The 21,653-nt window shown below is 36.4% G+C and overlaps 1 protein-coding gene across 8 annotated transcripts in view; it reads left to right on the top strand.

Annotated features, from left to right (window-relative positions):
- Positions 1-21,653, top strand: part of PPP6R3 (protein phosphatase 6 regulatory subunit 3) — a 53,744-nt gene that overhangs the window by 20,945 nt on the left and 11,146 nt on the right. For 7 of the 8 annotated variants that reach the window (XM_050337011.1, XM_050337010.1, XM_050337015.1 and 4 more), the window contains 16 exons: positions 1,097-1,283; positions 2,076-2,213; positions 2,742-2,807; positions 3,251-3,363; positions 4,068-4,181; positions 4,854-4,983; positions 6,707-6,859; positions 8,770-8,919; positions 9,362-9,426; positions 11,510-11,625; positions 12,020-12,105; positions 16,078-16,164; positions 17,761-17,858; positions 19,772-19,826; positions 20,569-20,699; positions 21,307-21,425. In XM_050337011.1, coding sequence (XP_050192968.1) covers positions 1,097-1,283; positions 2,076-2,213; positions 2,742-2,807; positions 3,251-3,363; positions 4,068-4,181; positions 4,854-4,983; positions 6,707-6,859; positions 8,770-8,919; positions 9,362-9,426; positions 11,510-11,625; positions 12,020-12,105; positions 16,078-16,164; positions 17,761-17,858; positions 19,772-19,826; positions 20,569-20,699; positions 21,307-21,425 — 1,808 coding nt within the window. The remainder of the gene's footprint in view (positions 1-1,096; positions 1,284-2,075; positions 2,214-2,741; positions 2,808-3,250; positions 3,364-4,067; positions 4,182-4,853; positions 4,984-6,706; positions 6,860-8,769; positions 8,920-9,361; positions 9,427-11,509; positions 11,626-12,019; positions 12,106-16,077; positions 16,165-17,760; positions 17,859-19,771; positions 19,827-20,568; positions 20,700-21,306; positions 21,426-21,653) is intronic. The other variant, XM_050337016.1, reaches the window with a different exon arrangement.

Below are 21,653 nucleotides of genomic sequence, written 5' to 3'. Positions count from 1 at the left end.
TGATTAGCTTTGTTTTATTGATTGGTAATATGTTTTGAAGATGCTTATTGGAAGATCTGTAGTACTCCTTGGAAGAATGTACTTAAGTACTTAAGTGTACTTAAGTACACTTGCTGATGTTTTCCTGAGTATGACTGTGACTTCAGCTGGCTTGCTGAGAAGGTTCAAGCTCAAAAGTCCATCTGGCAATTCGTATAAAAGTACTTCTACTGCTTCTGACCTATTTTACTGTAGTCCATGCAGAAAGCTACTTTTTTTCTTAAAATGGTGTCGTAAAAAAGAATGTGAAATAAGCTACACTTTCAGTTGCAGAACTTCACCATTTCTAGTAAACCAAGCCTCCTCTAAGTGTTTCTAGTAGAGTTTGAAATTTAGGCATCTTTCACTTAATAACCTTAAGCTACCTGTGTTGTCTAAAGGAGCCTTAGTGTGAGTGGGTGATAGTACTGTCAAATACAGGAAATTACTGGTGTTTATTGCCTTGTAGTTTAATTACTCAGTGCTCTGAACTGTACTTCTGACTGTCATGAAGCTAGTCAGTAGCTAGTTAGTAGCTAGTCAGTCACTAACTAGTAGCTAGTTTTGCAGAATGTCAGGTTTTGACCAGTTTACTGACTTTAAATATAATCGCCATGTATATTAGAAAATCCTGAAGATTGCCTTTTGGCCTTTTTAATATAATCCCTTTATATTAGAAAGGGGGAAACATTTCTCTCTCCCCACAGTTGGCCCAGTACCATCAGCCTGCTTTAACTCCTTGATAACTTTCTTCCCTTTGAAAAAAAAGTGGCTTCTGAAATGAGAGATCAGTACTTGAACAGATGGGTTTAGTAATAGATCTTAAAATAAAAACTTACTCTTTTCTTTCCCCACTTCCTTACTGGCATTCTGTTGCTACTGAAGAACAAAGTAGTCTGTTTCTTGAAGGAAAACAGAGCTTGTAGGCTGAATGTGCAGTTTTGTTACTCTGTGTTAGTTTGCCACTCTACTGCACACCAACCCTGCTTGAAAACTTGGTCAGAAGCCTTATCATCCAGAACTGGAAGTATGACAGCTCTGAAGTGTGAGTGACAGATAATTCTTGTTCTTTCCCCAGATACCCAAACATATCGTGTGAGCTGCTTACATCAGATGTCTCACAGATCAATGATCGGCTGGGAGAAGAAGAATCCTTACTCTTGAAACTGTACAGCTTCCTCTTAAATGAATCTCCTCTAAACCCTCTACTGGCCAGTTTCTTCAGCAAGGTGTTAAGTATTCTTATAAGCAGAAAACCAGAACAGGTAATTATTTACAAACTCACCAATTTAACAAGTACTATTCTGCTTTAACACTGCATGTTTGAGGGATATCAGCAGAGTCAAAAGAGAACCTTCAGCTTCCATACTGGCTGAAGATGCTTTCTTATTGTGCACAGGATTAAAAAGTACACTTGGATGAGTAAGATGTATGTGATTCAGATTTGCCTGAGCTATTTATATAATCTGTGTGTGAGTGCTTACCTTTTGGCTTAGCTTAGCTCAGTGATATGATATTTGTACTAATTGCTGTTAGAGGCAAAGGTAAATGACTTGAATCAGTGAGAGTGGGTCTGAGTTGGTGTGAAGAATTATTATAGAACAAGGTGAGAAATGTTTGGATTCCTTGCTCAGAAATGCTGTTGTATTCTGTTCATGTGGCAAACGGCTGCAATGGCTTGCCTTTCAAACCTGAGATAGTCTTTGTATTATGTTAAGGCTTTGCTGTGTTGAACTTTGCTCACTAAGCTGGGATGAGAGTAATTCATATCAAAAATTAAAACTGATTCTGCACTGAATTGTAAGTAGATTATGGTCAGCAAGTTGAGCTTGAGAGGAGGCCCAGGACATATGCTGCATGTAGTACGGATCTGCCCTGTGCCAGTTTTGCTACTCTCTGTGTGTATTATTTTATCTTGCCTTGTACTGTAAGCTTTAAGTGGCAGAAGTTCTCATATATTTTGCCTGTTTGGTCGGAGAGAGAAATTAAAAGTGGTTGGTGTAATTTATCATATAAAATACAGAGAAGCAAATCTAAACTTACTTCTTCATTTCCAGATTGTGGATTTTTTAAAGAGGAAGCATGATTTTGTAGACCTCATTATTAAGCACATAGGGACCTCTGCTATCATGGATTTGTTGCTCAGGCTACTGACTTGCATAGAACCTCCACAGCCCCGGCAAGAAGTGCTGAATGTAAGTAAAATTCTCAGAATTTTTGTCTGACCTATGAACTGTAAGATGGCTTATCTTCTGATGGTGTTTCTAAGTTTATTTCTTAAGTGTGCTGAAATTAGATGTGTGGTGTTTTGTTTGGTTGTGGGGTTTTTTTGTATGCTTTGATCTGACAGTACTTTTCCAGTGGAACCCCTGTGCTGGTGGGGACAACTTAGAACTCAAGTGGCTGGTCTCTTCCCCAGTCTTTAATATCTAACTTAACAACCGACAGATGCAATTTTAAGCACAAAAGTTTTGTGCTTTACCTAATGTTCTTTTTGCATCAAAGTTTATTTTAAAATTATACCCAAGGCTTTCTTTTTTACTGTGGCTCAGAACCACTAATTTTACTTTTTCCTTTTTTTCTGAAGTATTGTTAGTCCTTGTTTAGAAGTACTGACCGTATGACTTGGGGCAGCTGTCAAAAGTCTACTTTCAGTTTTGTAAATTCATTTAATTAATTCATTTGGAAGAAATTCCTACTAACATCCACAAATACTTTTACAGTGGCTTAATGAGGAAAGAATTATCCAGCGGCTTGTGGAAATTGTACACCCATCTCAAGATGAAGATGTAAGTATTAGTCTGACACTCTTCTGGGTCTATCTGTTCAGCTGTATAACATGGTGTTAGAAGTTTCAGTTTTACTGTTTTCTGCTTGCTTTTTTCAGTAAGCTGGTTTCAGTATTTGTGTGGTCATTTGAGGGAGGGTGTGTGGTTTTATTTGCCTCCCTGCCCCCTTTTTGAGATCCATATCAAAGCCTTATGCATACTTGGTGTTTGAAGATTCAGCTTTAGTGTTTTGCCAGCTTAATACTGGAAGTAGATTCTTGCCTCATGTCTCAAGGTTATTTTTGTCTTGTTAAGGCTTAGTTATGGCAAGAAGCTTCTGCTTGAATGTTTTTTGGTTAGGAAGGACTCTTGTCAATGTTGAAACTTTCACCTTTTTTAATTGAAGAATTGCAGTGGAGCATGTTGTTACTCTTGTAGTGAAAAGTGATGTTTTTCTGTTTCAGAGGCATTCAAATGCATCACAGTCACTCTGTGAAATTATTCGTCTAAGCAGAGACCAGATGTTACAAGTACAGAACAGCTCAGAACCAGATCCACTGCTAGCAAGTTTAGAGAAGTAAGTTGGTTTGAATTTCTGATTTAATTCTCACTTTGTAAAATACTAGTTTTTACCTTTTGAACTTGAAAACCTTCAGAAAGGGCAAGCTCTACTTTTCAGATGAATTTTCTTGACTACCCGTCATCTGTTTGTGTAATTTAAAACAACTGGGCAAGTAAGCAGAGCCCCTCCTGGAAGACTTTCTTGTGGGGGTGTGGGGAAGTTGTAATCTCATTAAAATATTTTCTGTGCTACCCAATTTATTGGGATCTCACATGTGGAGGTCAGCTTGATACTGTGCAGACTAAACATGAGAGATTTTGACTTTGTTCTGTTACTTGCTTTAAGTTAATCTAAGTGTATGTTTCTGCCAGAGCAGATTCTCCTGTATTCCCTTCTGCCTTTTGCTGGTTATAAGTTTAGGTATGTGTGGCTGTTATGGCAAGCTGAACCAGGTTTTTGATCTGACTGAGAACTTCCTTTTTTTTTTTTTTTTTTTTTTGGTCAGATCAAAAAACTGGATCAGTGGAAGGAATCAAAAAATATGATTGAGACACTGAGAATGGGAGTGATTGTCCTAGTGATACCTGCTAGCTTGAAATGGCTACTAGTTTTCTTGGTATTATCCCCATATTAATTTTATGTGGGTAAATGTTAACTACTTCTACTGACAGCTGTATCCTGAAAGCAGTGTTATCTGATGCCAATGCTTTTCTTTTCAGACAAGAAATCATAGAGCAGCTCCTGTCTAATATTTTTCATAAAGAAAAAAATGAATCTGCAATAGTCAGTGCAATCCAAATACTATTGACCTTACTTGAGACAAGACGGCAGACGTAAGTGTTACTATTTCACTTCAATTGTGCCTGCAGTAGCAAGTGTCTTTCATGTACTTGTGACCAAACCATTTATGTGCCTGTTGTAGCTGCAGGAGTAAAATGCAAGCCAAGTGACTGTGGTTGGCACTGCAACACTTTAACCAAATGACTGGTCTTTCTGCACTTTTTTTCTGAAAGCTAATTTAAGTACCACTGGACAGATCAGACTAATTACATTTCATCAGTTTATTTCTGGATACAAGGAATAGAGTAAATATGTATAGTGCCGTGAGTGAGTATTGACTTCTTAGAAAGTTATTTGTAATGTTGTTACAACTTCAGTTGGAGAAACTGCTGAACAGATCTTTCTGGTACGTGCAGCTTAGGTTTGGGATAGCCAAATGAAGCTATTCATCTGCCTCAAAGAGCAAAAAGAACTGTAATTTTTAATCTCAAAACTATTCTAGAGATTTCAAGCACAATTAACCTAAAAATACTAGGGCTGAAGTTTGGGAAAATCTTGTTCAGCCATTACCTCACACTTAATTTATATGTGTAACCCTATGTTTTTGCGTTGTTTGCCTCTTCATTCTTTTCACATTCTTTCAGAACTGTTACATACCTCAGAGATGTTTTATAGCTTGTTTTGATATTAATTATTAATTATCAGATCCTGCTTGTGTGTTTTAGATTTGAAGGCCATATAGAGATCTGTCCTCCAGGCATGAGCAATTCCACATACTCTGTCAACAAAAGTGTTTTAGAAGCCATAAAAGCACGACTTTCATCCTTCCATGAGCTCCTACTTGAGCCTCCAAAAGTAAGTGACCAAAATTAATTGAGGCAAGACTGTCACTGTGTGCTTGCGTTTTAGGCAGACTATAATAAAAAACAAAGCTCAGTCTGACAACGTTCAGGCAGGTGCCCAGGCTACTTCCTAGCCAGTTGAGCTTTGGCTTAGGCAAACAAGAATAATGAACAGTAATGTATTGTGCTAATTGATATGCTTTTCCGGCATAAACATTGTTTAATTAGCAGAGTAGTCTTGAAGAATTAATTCTTTCTGAAAGCAATCAAAAAGGATTTTATATATATCTTTTCATATAGATTTATATAGATTTTTTAATATACATATATATATACACACAGATATATATGTATATATACAAATTCTGAAGGTGGGTCCTTTTTTCTGTTTGGAAATCCTATTTCGATAGGAAACACAGACCATGGATGCTTCAGTTGTTCAGAACTTTGAAATGACCCACATTAGGCCTGCACAATTCTCTAATCTTTCCCAGGACCCAAGTAGACCAGCTCCACTGCACATCTGTGCACTCCAGGCATGATAAATTCCTTGGGCTTTTTAACTGATTTAAACAACTTATTTATGCCTTGATCTTAAAAAAGATTACAAGTGTGTAAATAAATGGTATACCTATGATCCATTTGTATTTTTCACTCACATTTTCACTGGCAGAATTTCAGCTGGAGCATGATACCCTGAACTGAGTGCCCCAGTTTTTAACAGAGAGGGACCTGTGAGCTGAAGTGCTCATAAAGACCAGAGGTGTATGAAAATACCTGATAGGAGTCAAGGTAGTGTTCAAGTTTATTTTAGCCTGGAAAAGATAAAAACAGTTTATGAATGCAAAAGAGGTAATAAAATGCAAAGAAACTGTCCTGTTGCAGCAGCATGGCAATATACAGGTCTGTATTATGTAAAAGCAGGGTTGCATAAGATACTTGAACAATTTGTGATGGTTGGACTTGGCATTTGAATAAGTCAGCTAGTGAAGTTGCTCTTTTGGACACTAATTAAATGAGCATCCTGAGATATTTGCCTGCTTTAAGAAATAGACTGATCATTTTCTGATGCAAGGGTGGCACTGGTAAGGCAGCAATATGACATCCAGGGTTACAGTAGGCAGTACTGGTCTCCTTCTTAACATGTGTTTGTCTTAGGCTAGAGAGACGTTTTCGTTATGAATTCTCCTGTTCATTTCACATTTGCTACAGATTCTTCTTACTGGCTGGCACCAGTTCCAGTTTGTTAACCAGCTAAAATTAGAATAGGACACCAGAGATGCTGGTTGCTTAATGAAATTATTTACAAGTATATGAAGTTAGGGTTGCTGAGGCATTATGATAAATTTAGAGACTGTCCACCTGTTTTGTGTATGTTGTAGCAATGTAGACTACAGCTGGATCAACTAGTGGGAATCATTTCTTAGGAACTAGCTCCGAATTTAGTGTTGAGTAGACTTCATCTCCTTTGAGATCCTCTGTGTAGTTAACAATAATTTTTACAAAGTCATTTTTTTCATGTGGCTGGTTTCAGTGCTTCCTGTCTATGGAATTAAAATAAGTGATAGTGTTTGGAATTAAAAGTAGTTTTTTGCAGGGTGAAGGTAAGACAGCTGTTCAAGGACTGATTTTATTTTTAAGCACTACTCCATCAATTGTTTGTAGTAATGATGAGCTGATTTTTTTAAAAAGTACATTTTAATGGGTTTTATGTATGTACCTTTTTTCTTTTCCAGAAAAGTGTCATGAAGACAACCTGGGGTGTACTGGATCCACCTGTGGGAAACACACGTTTAAATGTGATTAGATTAATATCTAGCCTTTTACAGACGAATACAAGCAGTGTGAATCAGGAGCTTATAGAACTTAACAGCATAGGAGTAATACTGGTAAGAACTTAATGCTGTCTTCTTTATTTTTATGGATTGCTATTAGGATCTTCTCTGAATGTTCTGTCACTGCAGAAAATATTCCAACCTAACTTTTCAGCACATTTATATTGTGATTACTATTGCTTGGTTTAAGAACTTTTAAAGTTGGATTTTACTGTTAAATTAATCTGCCTGAAGTCAGTGTTTTCCTATGATCACTTAAATGGTTCTTGTTTGCTACACCTTTATAAATATATGAAGTGGTTTTCTTCATAAGCTTATTTTTACTTGTATGTTCTCAAGTTTTCAGCCATGTTCAAGGCTTCACTGCTGTTTTCATTTTTTACCTAAGTTATTCCCTTCAAAACCCACTTTCCTCTCTTAATTTATGGCCCACCAAGTGGTATCTCAGCACTGTCCTATAAAGGAATGGTTATTCTTGGTAGTTTGTAGCCTTCAAACCTCAAAGCAAGGTGGTGCACAATGAACTCAGTTAACTTGCTGCTCTTTGCTGATGTACTTTGAGTACTTCCTACCTTATACTCCCACTACAGCAGGTGTAATCTTTGTGTTTAGGTTCACCCAAGAAATTCAAGTGTTGGTATCGATTAAAAAAATAACTAGCAAATCATATAGAACTTAAACTAGTTTCTGAACAATATGTAAACTTTAAGTAGGCAGTTGCAAACTTAAGAGTGTAAATACTGTCTCTATCCATTTTTCCTGCAACTGATTAATACAGTATGAGTGAAATGTTTTCATCTCAGATTTTCTTCACAGTTGGGTTTGCATGCAGGTGCTAACTTATGTACAAATAGCTAACTTCACTGTAGCCAAAGCTTTTCCTGGATCCATTGTCTAAGGGAACATACAGGCTATGAATACTTGTATGTTCTTATAATTAGATTATTTTGTAAACTAAATTCAGTGAGGTTTGAACACACTTTTCTCTTGCAGATTTTACGTAATGAAAAAAGTAATCATAGTCGCATAAACCTCGGTGCTTCATGCTGTTTGCTGAAACAGCGCATGTTTTACTGGGCAGACTTGCCTGTTAGGAAAAGTTATGGGAGGATGTCATTTGTTTAGGAGGACTGAATGAAGATTGAAGACCTTTAACTGTACTCTGAATGAGACTAAAATTGTTTAATGCTGTTCAGATCACTGTGCATATTTCCATAACTCATTTCCCTTTAACAGTGGCAGAAATCATTTGAGATTTTTAGTAAGTAGTCTAAAATAACTAAGCATAAAGCTTGGAAAAAATCTTTCCTATGTTTAAAAAAAAATGGGGAGAAGCAGGAACATGACTAAATGAATGCTGCTTATTGTGTCTCAACCTCAGTATTTGTCTTGTGCCTTGTTAATCTTAAACTGCATCTAGGTTATCTGAGGTAGCTTTCTGCAATATAAGAATAAAATTAATAGGCGATGGGTTGCAAATAGGTAGATGTTATCTTGTAAGGAATCTCATTCAATTAAGGAGCACATTTATTAAAAGGTACTGTACATACTAGGAAGGTTAAGTAAACTCAAAAAAAGAAATCTGTCGAGGACTTGTAGGATCATAAATAACCCTTCTGACTCTGGGACTTTCTGACCTGTAGCTTGCAGAAACAGTGTAAGTGTGGAGCATCATTTGTCCCAGTCTTTGTAGTCTGAAAGTGCATTACTGGTGACACCTGCAATAAATCCCATTAGAGCTGAGTTCTTGTTCTGATCTCGCATAGTATTCCTTGGGTTTAGATAATGGCAAGCACAAGAATTAATGGTTTTGTAGGTAACATTTTTTCTTGTGTAGTAATACTTAGTGTAGGACTTAAAGAATCTTTTCCAGGGTAGTCATTTCATTTGGTGGGGTGAGACTATTGGTTATGTTTAATGAAAAGGTCTTGGTTTGGGCAAACCTTGGTGAATTTGTTTTTCAGGACATGTTTTTTAAGTATACGTGGAATAACTTTCTGCACACTCAAGTAGAAATCTGTATTGCATTGATTCTTGCAAGTCCTCTTGAAAGCACGGACAATGGCACAATTACGGATCAGGATTCCACTGGGGACAATCTCTTACTGAAACATGTAAGTTGTGTTTTTTGTGAATCTCTTGAATTTTCTTGTTTTACATAAATATACCCCAGTTTTACTTTATGTACAGAGCAAACAAGAATATCTTTCTGGTTTTACTTGAAATATCAGTTTAGGGTGTTAAACCTGAAACTGTCATAGAGTAGATTTTTGCTGCCCCAAAGTGAGCATGTGTGCAGAGCTGCAAGTATTTATTTTCCCTGAAGTTCCTGCTATTTTTAAGAATTAAAATAACTATTTCAGTAGCTTTGTGCTACTACAATACAGCATTAACAGAGAGGCCTAGAAATACTGTTTGAGATCCACTGTTGCTTCTAAATTTTAAATCCTCCAATGAAAGTATGAATTTAGTTTTCTTGTGGACTTAAGTATCAACTGTAAATACATAATAGTGTTCCACTTTACTGCTACTAAGCATATTTTGCTTTTTTGACAGCTCTTCCTTAAGTGCCAATTAATAGAAAGAATACTTGAAGCCTGGGAGATGAATGAGAAGAAACAGTGAGTAATTAGTTTTCTCATTCCCTGCAATTGTCACATAGATCTTGAATTGTGAAATGAATGTATAACCGAATCAGAAGTGATCTGGCCAGTTCTGAAATCACTTATGTGTTAGTATTTAAATTAAAACTTTCTCTCATACTTTTTGTAGCATTCTAATACTTTTCCCTGACGATTTGAGAATGCAATAGTTGTCATTCTTGCCATGTGTAAGATATTGCTTTGATCTTTAAAGTTTACCTATGTTCAAGTGCAGAAACATATTGTGAGTTTTGAGAGGACAGGAAATACTTTTCCCAAGTAAGCAATTGAGAATTATTTATGATATCACGTACTGGGCAGCATTCAGATACCTAAGTAGTAAAACCAAGTCCTCAGCAGTGGAATACCTTCTAAAAGTATGTGTTGAAAAGGATATAAGTTTTAAGTAGCTAATGTTGCCTGAAACAGTTTTTATAGCAAAAACCTCCAGTTTTACCTGAGGTGGTAAAACAGTTCTCTGAAGGCTCATAAGTTTGGCTCAGGAGATACTGAACAGTAAACGTTAGTTCTGACATGTCAACATACTGAATTAAGTAACTAGGATAGTGCTGCAGGTTTGCTATGGTATGTTATTTGAGACAGTTCCACTCCCCAAAACATTCCTGTTCCTGTCTTATGTGAATCAGATAGTAAATATATGGCTAATGTAACTGACCTGGAAATAAGGATGCTGAAGAGAAGGGTAGAAAAAAAAGGCAATGTGACTTCAAGTAACTGTAGAAGACATGCTCTACTCAGTGTCTTCTATTTTATATCGATTCTCCTGAGGTTATAGAGAACTGCCAGCTTTATCAACAATTAGACTCTTTCTGCTGGTAAAAATCTGATGTAGTGAAAAGTTGTTTGATTTACTGGGATTAATAAGCATGTACTAACAGAAAACACAGTTGTATTCCAGACTTTTTGACTGGGCAATGACAAGTCAGTCCAGTTTGTCAAATACAAACAGTTTTTATTGGCATATCCTTTCTTAGAAATTATTAGCTTTGCCATCATCATGTGCTGCTTGTTTTGAATGTAATCATTACCTAAGTAGTCAAGGCAAAAAAGGCAAGAATCTCTCTCAAGTTGTTCCTGTAAACAGTGTAATAGTTTGATACATGGTATTTTGCACTGACATAATTTCAATAATCTCATGTGTCAGATGATGTGGTGGAAAATCAAATCATGTGATTTGTGTTTGCATAACATAAGCTACTTCCTGAACTGCTGTCACTTTACAAAGGTTTCAGTCAAATTCATGGGAGGTTTGTCTAGCCAGTTGAGCGGGTCTTTCTTGGTTTTCATTTAAAACACAAAACCTTAAACTGATGCAGCAGAAGTCTGGTTACCTTGCAGCTAAATGCTAGAAAATCAGTTCAAGTTGGACCTCTCATTATTGCTATTTGGACAGATGTAGAATGGTTCCAACTGATAATAGGTATTCACAGCACTATTGTAACATCTGGTAATTCCTGGTTCTGCAGAGCAGTTCTGTCATAAATACTCAAATAGCCTTATAATTTTATCTTTGGTAAATATGTAAATGTCGTTCCTAAATTTCCTAAGTCCTGACTTAAATTGATGTGCTAAATGTAATGTTAAGAAGCTCTGAAATACTTAAAACACACATAAGAATTCTTTTGCCTTTTGATTGTGGGTGCAGAGCTCTGAGGAAATGTGTATTGTAGTTTTGCAAAATACTCTAAGCGACAGAAATTTCCTAAAAACTCTAGATTTTTTGCTAATTTTGTCATTATTTTGATAATGCTGTACATTTTTCTTTCTACATGCACAAACATTAAAGTATTTGGATTTCCTACTTGGTACTTTACATGCTTGTTAAGTATCCTAAACTGGCTCAGGGTAGTGACAGCAGTTGATACCTTAAATTCTTGAGCATTTTTGTGAACCTTTGGTTTAAGATGCAACTCTTTAGCTTAAGAACCCCTGTGCTATTTGTCTTGTGTGACATCTTGACTCTGGTAGAGTGTTTTATAACAACATGTAGCAGCACAGTTGCTCTGAGTGTGGGCAGTTGAATTCCTTTTGTCTCTTGCAGGGCTGAAGGAGGAAGACGGCACGGCTACATGGGTCACCTGACAAGGATAGCAAACTGCATTGTGCATAGTACAGATAAGGGGCCAAACAGTACACTAGTCCAGCAGCTCATTAAAGGTATTGATTAATGGTCTTACATTTATTTTCATATATTTCATTATCAAATGCTGAGGAAATTAATCAAACTTAAATTAAAAGGTAACTGTTGGATAAAATAAGAAAATATTGATTACTTCTGAAGCTTTCAGTTTAAACCCAGCTATCCCAAAACGTATGCTTAAGTTTTATGTTTTTTTTTCAAGCAGTATCAAAGCTCCTTGAAAGAGATACAAAGAGATGCTGACCTGCTTAATTTGGACTTGTTTACTAGGTGGAATCTTTTTGGATTTAGGAGGATGTGTCTGTTCTTACCAGTATTTTCAGTAGAGCAGAAGAAAACATTTGAAAATTAAGTGTTGCTTCATTGTTGATAGTATCAAATTGGTTTGGGTTTTTTTGTTTCCTGCGCTAGAGCTTCCAGAAGATGTCAGAGAGCGATGGGAGACATTCTGCACAAACTCTTTAGGAGAAACTAACAAGAGGAATACGGTGGACCTGGTAAGTAGTGATGGATAAAGTATGAAAATTGCTGCTGCTTTACTTGGGCTCCAGTTTCTTTTTGTCAGCAGCACTGTCAGTCTTCCAAAATACCATGTACTTATGAGAAGTCTATCTAGTTACTGAGCTATGGAACTGATAATTCTTTAGTTTACTTTTCAACTAAAGCCATATCATTAATATTTTTATGGGAATAATGCAGAAGTTCAGTTTGTAATAGCTAATCCCAGACAATCTCCAAGAATGAGGATTTCTTTACTGCTTCAAATTAGTGTCCTTGCAAACTTCTCTCTGCTTGAAGAGTACAACTATAAGTGCAGGAGCTGCTGTTAATTGCTTTGTCTACAGGATGTAAATGACCCTCTGTAAGTTTAATGGGAAAATACTACCTGTGTTCACTGCAAGTGTTACTGACCTTGCTTAAGTCACATAACTTTGCATACTCCTGTGCACCTGCCACATTCCTTCTGCATGCAGCTGCAGTGATTACACTTTTAGAAAAACCCTAAACTTAAGCAGAAGTATGAAGAGGTTTTGTGTAATCATGTTAAACACACAGTTTGAGTAATCACTTGGAGACTTTATTAAGTATAGGCTGTTTCCAATGTCAACAGACCAATTCATGAATTTTAATATACCTGACTTTTCCAGGAATGCAGTGCTTTGCATATGGCTTCATTAACTAACTTGTGCTGGTTCTACATTAATTGGGCTATAAAACTAATAGTTTGTTACATGCTATTTCAACATAATATAGTAAGTGGAACATAATACTAACAGGTGTCAATAGAAGCAGTAGAAAATTCACCTGAAACTGTGCAACTTGTGGACAGGACCAGATGATAAAGCAATTTGTCTTGATCCTGTGAATGCAAAGTGCACAATGCTTATAGATTAATGTTATTTTTCCTCTGGTTGAAAACTACTTGGTCAACACCAAGAGAAGGATTATGTAAAGAGGAAGAGTTTTAGACTGACTTATAATAGATAACACTAATTAGCTCTTTAGATACCTAATCATTTGCTTGGATATACTTGGTGTAGCAACAGTAAAACTTAATTGAAAACTTATCTCCAAACTCCACAATTTTCAGTAGAATAGAAATACAAAGCATTAAAACAATTTCTTTTGTCTGAAATGCCATCTGGAAAACTTCGTCTTGGAATTTCTCCAATCAGGCTTGCTTTCTGCTTGTGTGATTGATTACCATGAACCTAGGATTAACATTTAGTTCAAAGCTAATCAGTAATGGACAGTACAGTGTGTAGGAGATAAAAAAGATCTCACAGAAAACTCAGCTTACTGTTTGGCTGAGTCAGGTTTAAGTATGGTTATTGTTTTAGTGTATACTGAAAGCACAGTATTTCTTCCCAGTCATACTGTTCCCTGCTGTCCACCATACTTTTGATCTGTGCTTTGGTCTCTATGGATTTGTCCATAGACAAATAAACCTGGACAACTTGCTATGTCTGAGTGTTCAAGCTCTTCTGCAAGTTGATGAAAACATCCTGGGTTCAAACAACAACTTAGCAGAACTAATGTTTATACCTGAAAAATCATACACTTGATGTAAAGTGCAGACTTTTCAATGCCCCCAGAGCAAGATCTTAAGCACACATTTCTTAATTTTATATGAATTAGCCTTATACTTATTGTTGGGTAGATGAGTAGACTTATTTACTTAGTTCAGGGTTTTTCTGTGCTAAGTGAGATGTTAAGCAAAATATATCAGACACTGATTCCTGACCTGAATGATAGAACTGTGATTTACTGTTAAACTTGATCTTCAAACAACTTACTGAATTCACAGTGCTCTGACATACCCTTATAGTGGGAGGTTAACTGAAAAATATGTAACTGCATTGGGTGTGTGAATGCTGTGGAAATAACTGATCTTGTGAGTATTCAATGCTTCAGGTTTTTGGTGATTAGCAAGGGCTATTTTACTATAATGGAACAAGTTATGTCTTCTTCCATTTATAATGAACTGCTTCTGCAGCCCCAAAACTATTCTTTTTTGGTTGTTCTGCACTGCGGATGTTGATCGTAAACCTATCAACACTTTATCCCTTTTACTCTCTCCTCTTTAGGTTTTACTGTCTTTCAGACAAGTTCTTGTTACATTTTCTATAACAGCAATAATTGCAGACTTAGAAGTGAGCATGCAGAACTGTCTGAGAGTTTCTCCAAAACACTTTACAGAGTTTACAGGAAGTTTACTTTTGTTATTTCAGTGCTAATTGTTCTTTTGGTAGAAGGTAACAATATTTCTCTAGGCTTTCCTACTTATACTTACCTAGCTGAAGATTAAACAAATAAAGAGTAAATGTTGATTTTCAGTTTAGACAAGGTGCACTAATGATGCTGGTACAGTAAGGAATGATATACAGCTTGTAATGCTAGGTTTGTAGCTAGACTTCCCATGTGCCTCTATGGCATCCTTCCAGTATTACTCATGATACTGAAAGTTTCTGAGGTATACCTAAAGACTAGGTGAGGAGAATATACCTACCCAAGCCTAAAAGTAACAGTCTCCAGGACAAACTGTTCATATTTGCCTTAAGAATTGCCATGTAGTTCCTTTCACTTAAGGAAATCCTTCTCAGTGTTATCAGGAAATGAGGCAAAAAAAGCCACACATAAGAATGAATTATTTGTGGGAAGTGCCAGTGCTGTGTTAGTATTAGAAAGTGACTGGGCTGAACAGTGAGGAGCTCTAAGTGTTGCTTGCTGCACTTTGCAAGTGAACATTCCCACTTCTTTCCCTGGCATCATTTTGCCATTTATTTATTAGGGTGGAGTAATGTTAGTTTCTTTTCAAGTTAATTCAATACATAACCTGTCATGGGAGTTGGGACCAAATGATCTTTAAGGTCCCTTTCAACCCCTTAGCATCCCGTGAGTCTGTGATTTAAGGTCTTATGTCCTCTTGATTGCCAAAGGGAGATTTTTGAGGAGAAAGAACTGTCTAGTCAAGAGTCCTGAGCTTGTTTCTTTTACAGGAGTAAGGGCAAGATTTTTACAGGAGATGAACTTGTTCATTAGTAGTAACTAACACTACATAAACAGCTTCTTACTTGGGTTTGAGTGTCTTTTTTCCACAATAAGTTGCAACTGTAGAAGGGATAGGTGTATTAACTTTTGTCCTCTCAAAATGTTCCACATGAGGGTGGCAGTATCTAGGGCAGCTCAGGTTGTGCTATGGAATGCCATATGGAATGCCTTGAAGTATAGAGGCTTGTGTCATATGAAGCTTTGTATGTGTTTCTGTGCTCCTTTTGAATAGACTTGATTTTAAAAAAGTAAGAATCTGTGAACCACCTGACATCACTTGAGAATGTGTAGCATGGAATTCTAGGAGTGTGGAAAAATAATGTAGTATATTACAGTGCAGTATGAACTTTGTCTTCTGTAGATTTGCCTTTTACTAGTTATCCCTCATAGAGTATGTCTTAAGGGTCAGCTACTGCTAGTATTACTTTAGTTAATTGCTGTCCCAGCCTAAAACTACTTTTGGAGTGCTGTTCTGATTGAAAGTGAGTACTTCTAAGAACATATTGCTTGGGTAGCAGTGTCACTGAACAAACTGTTCCCACTAGTTACATGTCATATCATAAAAAAAAATAAATCTCTTCTTTCATTACTAATGTTTAAAACAGTGGCTACTATGGCAAAAAATCCCAAGACAAGGTTCAGGTTTTGTCTCATTTAGTTTTAGATAACTGTCAGCTGTAAGACTGGCTTATTTACATGAAATAGTCATTTTGAGTAGTCAAAATCTTTTGGCTTCATGTATGTGATAATGCCATGGAGATATTTCAGGGTCTGTTTTATGTGGTATTACAGCTGGTAAAAACCAATAGTTCAGTTTCTTGGTTTGATATGAAACTGAAGATTCAGCCAGATGGTGTGAGTGTATATGAGTATACACTGTGCTATGCTGTGCAAGTGACCCAAATTTCTTTGTGTAGGTTACTACCTGCCACATCCATTCCTCCAGTGATGATGAAATTGACTTTAAAGAAACTGGCTTCTCTCAGGATTCCTCCTTGCAGCAGGTGAGTTGAATTCTTTTAACAGTTTAAGTTGCTCTTTCTGTACAAGTAAATGCAGATGTTTTTAAAGAAGCAAAGGAACTTGTATTTTTCTTGCCAGCAACTATAAATCTAGAAAGTTTAAGATAAAAGGTGTGTGCATGCACACAACTGTGCCTTATCAAACTCATAATATGCATCTCCTTGAATTCTTTCACTGGTGGTGAAAGGGTGGGAGCTATGTGGCACAAGATTGTCAATAGATCCCTTAGATGGAGCATGTTCCTTGGCTGGGTTACTAACCAAAATCTTTCAACTCACACTGACAGCTGTGTAGTAACTACTTAGTCTAGGACTGGCTTTAGTATTGTATGCATCTTCTGTAGTTTTTATAATAAGTAATTGCTTCTATAAGTTTGAATTGTGGGTGGTGGCTCAAGCTTTAAAATCTGATGCATTTTTATCTAATTAAGTGCTTTTGTACATGTAAGGTGCACCTGAATAAAAACTTGATAAGTTGGGTGCTATCTGTAGCGGCTTTAGTGAGAAAGTAAGATCTTCTAATATCTCTGTGCTTTTCATGCATCCCCTTAGTGACCTGCTGTGCCTAGGCAATCCCAGCAGTTCCAGGTAGTTAATCTGGAGAAATGCAGATGGTCCAGTGCTGCTTCTTTCAAGTTTGTCTTGCTGTATACCTCCTCCTTTTATATATATTTTCTTTTTCCTTCAGTTTTCATAATGCCATAATCTAAACTTGGGGGTTTTTGACCGTTCTTTTGTTTTCTTTCTATATTCACTGTATTCAACTTTACCACCATACTGTGTCCCTTCAGCTACTGGGGCAAGAAGCCAAGAGAGTTGGCAGGACAGCTTTATTCCCTAGAATATCTTAGCATTGGCTGACTTTATACATGGAAATAACATTATTAAAAGTCCCTGGAGAATGTGTGATAATTTATAATTTATTGTTCTGGGAAATGAGAGACAAAAACTATTGTTATGGATAGGAGAAGATGCCCTCTTGTACCTTAATATGTATATTCCCATCTCTTGGCAGTTGACACTGGCATCTTTATTTAAAAAATTATGTATGGTTGTGCCAGTGACACTGCACTGACATGTAAAATATTCAGTTGTGTAGTTCTTCTAGATATTTAATAGGTGCTGCTGGTGTGTGTGCCTGAGACTGATACTGCTAGAGATAACTACATGATAAATATGCAACTGTGCTTAGTATCAATATGTAATTACTTTTCGGGTTCTTACTACTTATATAACTTCATGTTATTTTGATCAAAGACAGCTTTTTCTTTTATAGAGTATATTGTGTTGTTTCACTGTTTCTTCAGGGTGCATTTGGAAAGGTGCTGATTAATATGATTAAACTACAGATTTAACTTTTATTGAAAACTACTATTAGACTGGCTTTCAAATCAGTAAATGTAAGAAGAGTTGTAGTTGATGTTACCATTCAAAATTCAAAGGTTAAGACAAATCCTTTTCCTGTCCTTTTATGTTTAGTTTAGATAGACTTTTATTTCTTTGGAGCAAAATGGGCAAATAGGTTTTAGAATATTATTAGAATCATTATATCACTGTCGTTGGTCCTGGGGTTGCCAGGCCTTTTCTGATTATCAGATGCAACAAATGACGTCCAATTTTATTGACCAGTTTGGCTTCAACGATGAGAAGTTTGCTGATCAAGATGACATCGGCAAGTGAGTATAACATTATACTGACTTTGGCTGTAGTCTTGTGAGTTTTCTTTCTTACTGTGTTTTTGGCTGTTGTTTTGCTGATGATAAACAAAAGTGTTTGCCGATGTGAGGCAGTTACCAGTCAGTCCTGTCTTTTTGTGCCATCTGTGTGCATTGATGGAAGCATCTCTGAACAGTTTACAGAGGAAAGTAACAACTTATCTTCCTTTCTAATGTCTTCCTTGTGTCAGCATTAAGAACACAGTGCTTGGGAATAAAAAGCTAAATTATAACTCTTCTTTTGAAAGTTATGACTCTCCATTGACCTGGCATTGCTTTGGGGCACTTTCACTTTCTCTGTGTCTCAAAGTGGTTTGGTTTTTTTTCCCTTGCTGAATCTATGTACTGGACCAGATGAATATCTCTACTTTTAAGTTTTCCTGTAAAAAATGACAGGAACAACATGTCTCTGAGTGCACTTTTCTTTAGGGGACAGTAAGGAAGGACATTGTAAATCTACCTTTGTTTATAAGGGCAAGGCAGTTAAGACTTCTACAGATGTGGTCAAAGATGAGGAAATTAGAACAGTCTTGGTCAGGTTAAAAAAACCCCAAACAAGCAAAACTAAAACCAGCACACAACAAAATATACCCCCCACCAAAACTGATATCTTTCTTCAGTTCTAAGTAAACTGATGCCATAAAGGGAAAGGTGAACAATGGGCGTTCTTGCTGATAGCAGAGTCCATCGTGATTGTTATAATATCTCATGGTTTGGGATGCCAGAACATATAGATAGGAGTAAAAAGCATTACTTCAAGATGGTTTTTAGAATAAAAAATTTTACTTTTATAATGATCTCAATGCTCTTCTATAAGACATGTTGAGTAAATGGTGCCTTTTTACACCATATAATATGCTGAGATTATAGATTAAGATATGATGGTAGAGGAAGTAACTCAGGATACTCCTTAACTTTATTAGAAGCCAGTGGATTTTGGCTACGCCTTTTGTGCAAGAATCAGTTACACTTTGTCACCTGCATACTGTTGCCCAACAATTCAGATGGTCGCTTGCACAGTAATTCAATCACACTTGAAACTTAGGTTCCTTTAGACCACTTACCTTTTTCCCTGATTTGTAATGCACTGAAGATCAGAGGAAGAGTAGTAGCATGCTCTGCTGAATGCACTGCTAGGCAAGGAATGTATTGACTCTTCTGCAAGTCTGGTAATATTTTGTATCTTTTTCTCCTCTGTTTGTTTTTGCGTCCCCTAGAGACCTAGGTTGCCTAACGTAATTTTTAGTCAGACATGTGTGTAATTACTTTAGTGAAATTGATTGATAGCTTAATAAGTGAAGATGTATCAAGCCTAATATAAAGTATTATGTTTGGAAAAATATTTCAGTGGTTAAAAAATACTTCTGAGGGGTTTTTTTTAGGAAACAGAACTTGGTATTACATTTTTCATTTTGTCCCTTCGTATTGAGAAGGTCCTTAAATAGAGTGATGAAATCAGTTAGAATATAAAAAAACTGCTAACACAGATATTTGCAGGACTTTGAATTGTATCATGGTAGACCATAGTTAGGTTAGGCATTTTCAGGTCTAGACTTTTTCCAGGGCATAACAGTACAGTATTTGAGATTTGTGTATATAATTTCAGTTATGCTTGTTTAGGCTTGTTGCATCTTTATGGTTAACTGTAGGGTAGAGATGGCATTGTTTTGTGCTTTTGTTTAAAATATTTTAAAGTTAGAAAAATCTCATGAATGCCAGGCTTCCTTCACGTGAAATTTGACTGTTTTGTGTTGAAAACTACTGTCTTTAGTCTTTATATTTAGATTATTGGAAAATAAGAAACCAATGAGAAATGTGTTAATGTCATGAGAGAAAATCTTGTTTTATTGAATATGTCTGCTTTTTTCTTGTAGTGTTTCTTTTGATCGCGTCTCGGACATCAACTTTACCCTCAATACAAATGAAAGTGTAAGTATGTGTTCCAGTACCGTCAGAAAAATTACTACCTTAAACTTATGTGGGACCTCAAAGTTTTGGTGGTGATTATATTTACTCCTTTTATGTGTAATTGTTGGAAAATAACTACCCTACCTTATTCCTGTATCATGATACCTCTCTTCAAGAGGGAGAAAAAAGGAGGAGTATCAGAAAGGAAGGACTAATTGGGAGGCACTGTTATTGTTCTTTGTGATCAGTATTAAGCAGAATTGCTTCTAGTTTGTATAGCTGAGTTTGAGACCGGGCTTCAATCTAATTTGTGTATATTGCACACTTGTGTTTTATGACTAGAAGCTATTTCAGTCTTCCAGTGAGATTATAGTGACAGAAAAGTAAGAACAGAGACTCTAAACCTAGATATTATTTGTTGGTTGAGCTGAAATGACATCACCTACAGAAAATAAAGCTGAAATACTTGGTGGTCAGGTTATCTGGAAAGGTTTTTGGTGTCATTCCTCTATCCCATTTTTAAACATGAAGGAAACTCCTAACTGTTCTTTGGTTCACTCAGCTTGTTAGTAAGCCAAGTAAAGCAAACAGCACTGAGTATTTTCTTGACAAGCTTTAAATTATTAAGACATTCTGGTTTTCTACTGCTTTAAGGGAAATGTTTAAGAATCTCTTTGGAGTAGTCATATATTTTCAAGATGTTTACTAATGTAAGTAGAATGATCACTCATAAATATGTATTTTATACTTTTGCTGTATTTAGGGCAATATAGCCTTGTTTGAGGCATGCTGTAAGGAGCGGATACAGCAGTTTGATGATGGTGGCTCTGATGAAGAAGACATTTGGGAAGAAAAACATATTGCCTTTACACCAGAGTCCCAGAGGCGTTCCAGGTAGGAAATGTGGTTTTCATCCAAGTAGCAATGTAGTGAGCCTGTAATAATGTCCCTGTCCTTTGGTTCAGACTGGCTGTTAGTACAGACTGTCCAGCATTTCAATTCCGTAGAGAAATGGTTCTAGTGTTCCGTTTTCCAGCCATAATCTGCACTTCAACTTTTGTAGTTTGTTGTTTTGGGTTTTTTCCTCCTGATGCTTGTTCTTTCCCTCTGCTTTTAAACCTGCTTAGCCGTTCTTGCCTTGGACAAGGCAGCCCAGCTCCACACCTTTGTTCACCTTGCTATCTTGTCTACAGTACAAGTGTGATTGTGGACATAGGAAGATGCACTGAGGGGAAGGAGCATGTAGTCCCCAAAACTCAGGGTTTTGCAGCCTCCCTCAGTATATACTGAAAGCCTCTTTATGTGATCAACTGAAAAACCTTAAGCCTTGTTCTTTTGAGAGAGAAATGGGGAGAATTCTAACAGTTAAAAATTATATCTCCATTACTAATCAGAAATAATGGTGGTTGTAATTCTCTTTAGCCTCAAATTCTCCAGTATTTCTTAGTGCCCAGGGTATGATAGTAAAAGCAAAATTTAAACTATCTCTTTGTCTTTGAAGTTCGGGCAGTACGGACAGTGAAGAAAGTACAGATTCTGAAGAAGAGGATGGAACTAAACAAGACTTGTTTGAATCGCACACCAATACAGAAGACAAAATGGAAGTAGACTTAAGTGAACGTACGTAGCTTTTTTCCCTATTCCTTTGGTTATAGGAAATTGTTAGATCTAGCAGACTGATTTTGTAGGATTTTCCTTGTTTACTGTTTTTATTCCAACTATCTTAAAGTAGTCTTTCCCACTCGCAACAGAGCATGCAAATGTTGGGAAGTTTGAATTCCTTACACGTCTTGAATTACTTTTTGTTTCTAAAATTCATGTTACCTCTCTTCAAGAGGGGAAAAAAAA

Source organism: Myiozetetes cayanensis, unplaced genomic scaffold (genome assembly GCF_022539395.1).
Source record: "Myiozetetes cayanensis isolate MyiCay16 unplaced genomic scaffold, myiCay2020 scf6-25, whole genome shotgun sequence".
NCBI classification, from domain to species: Eukaryota; Metazoa; Chordata; class Aves; order Passeriformes; family Tyrannidae; genus Myiozetetes; species Myiozetetes cayanensis.
Note: the sequence above shows the minus strand (reverse complement) of the source record. Positions and strands in the feature narration are given on the sequence as shown.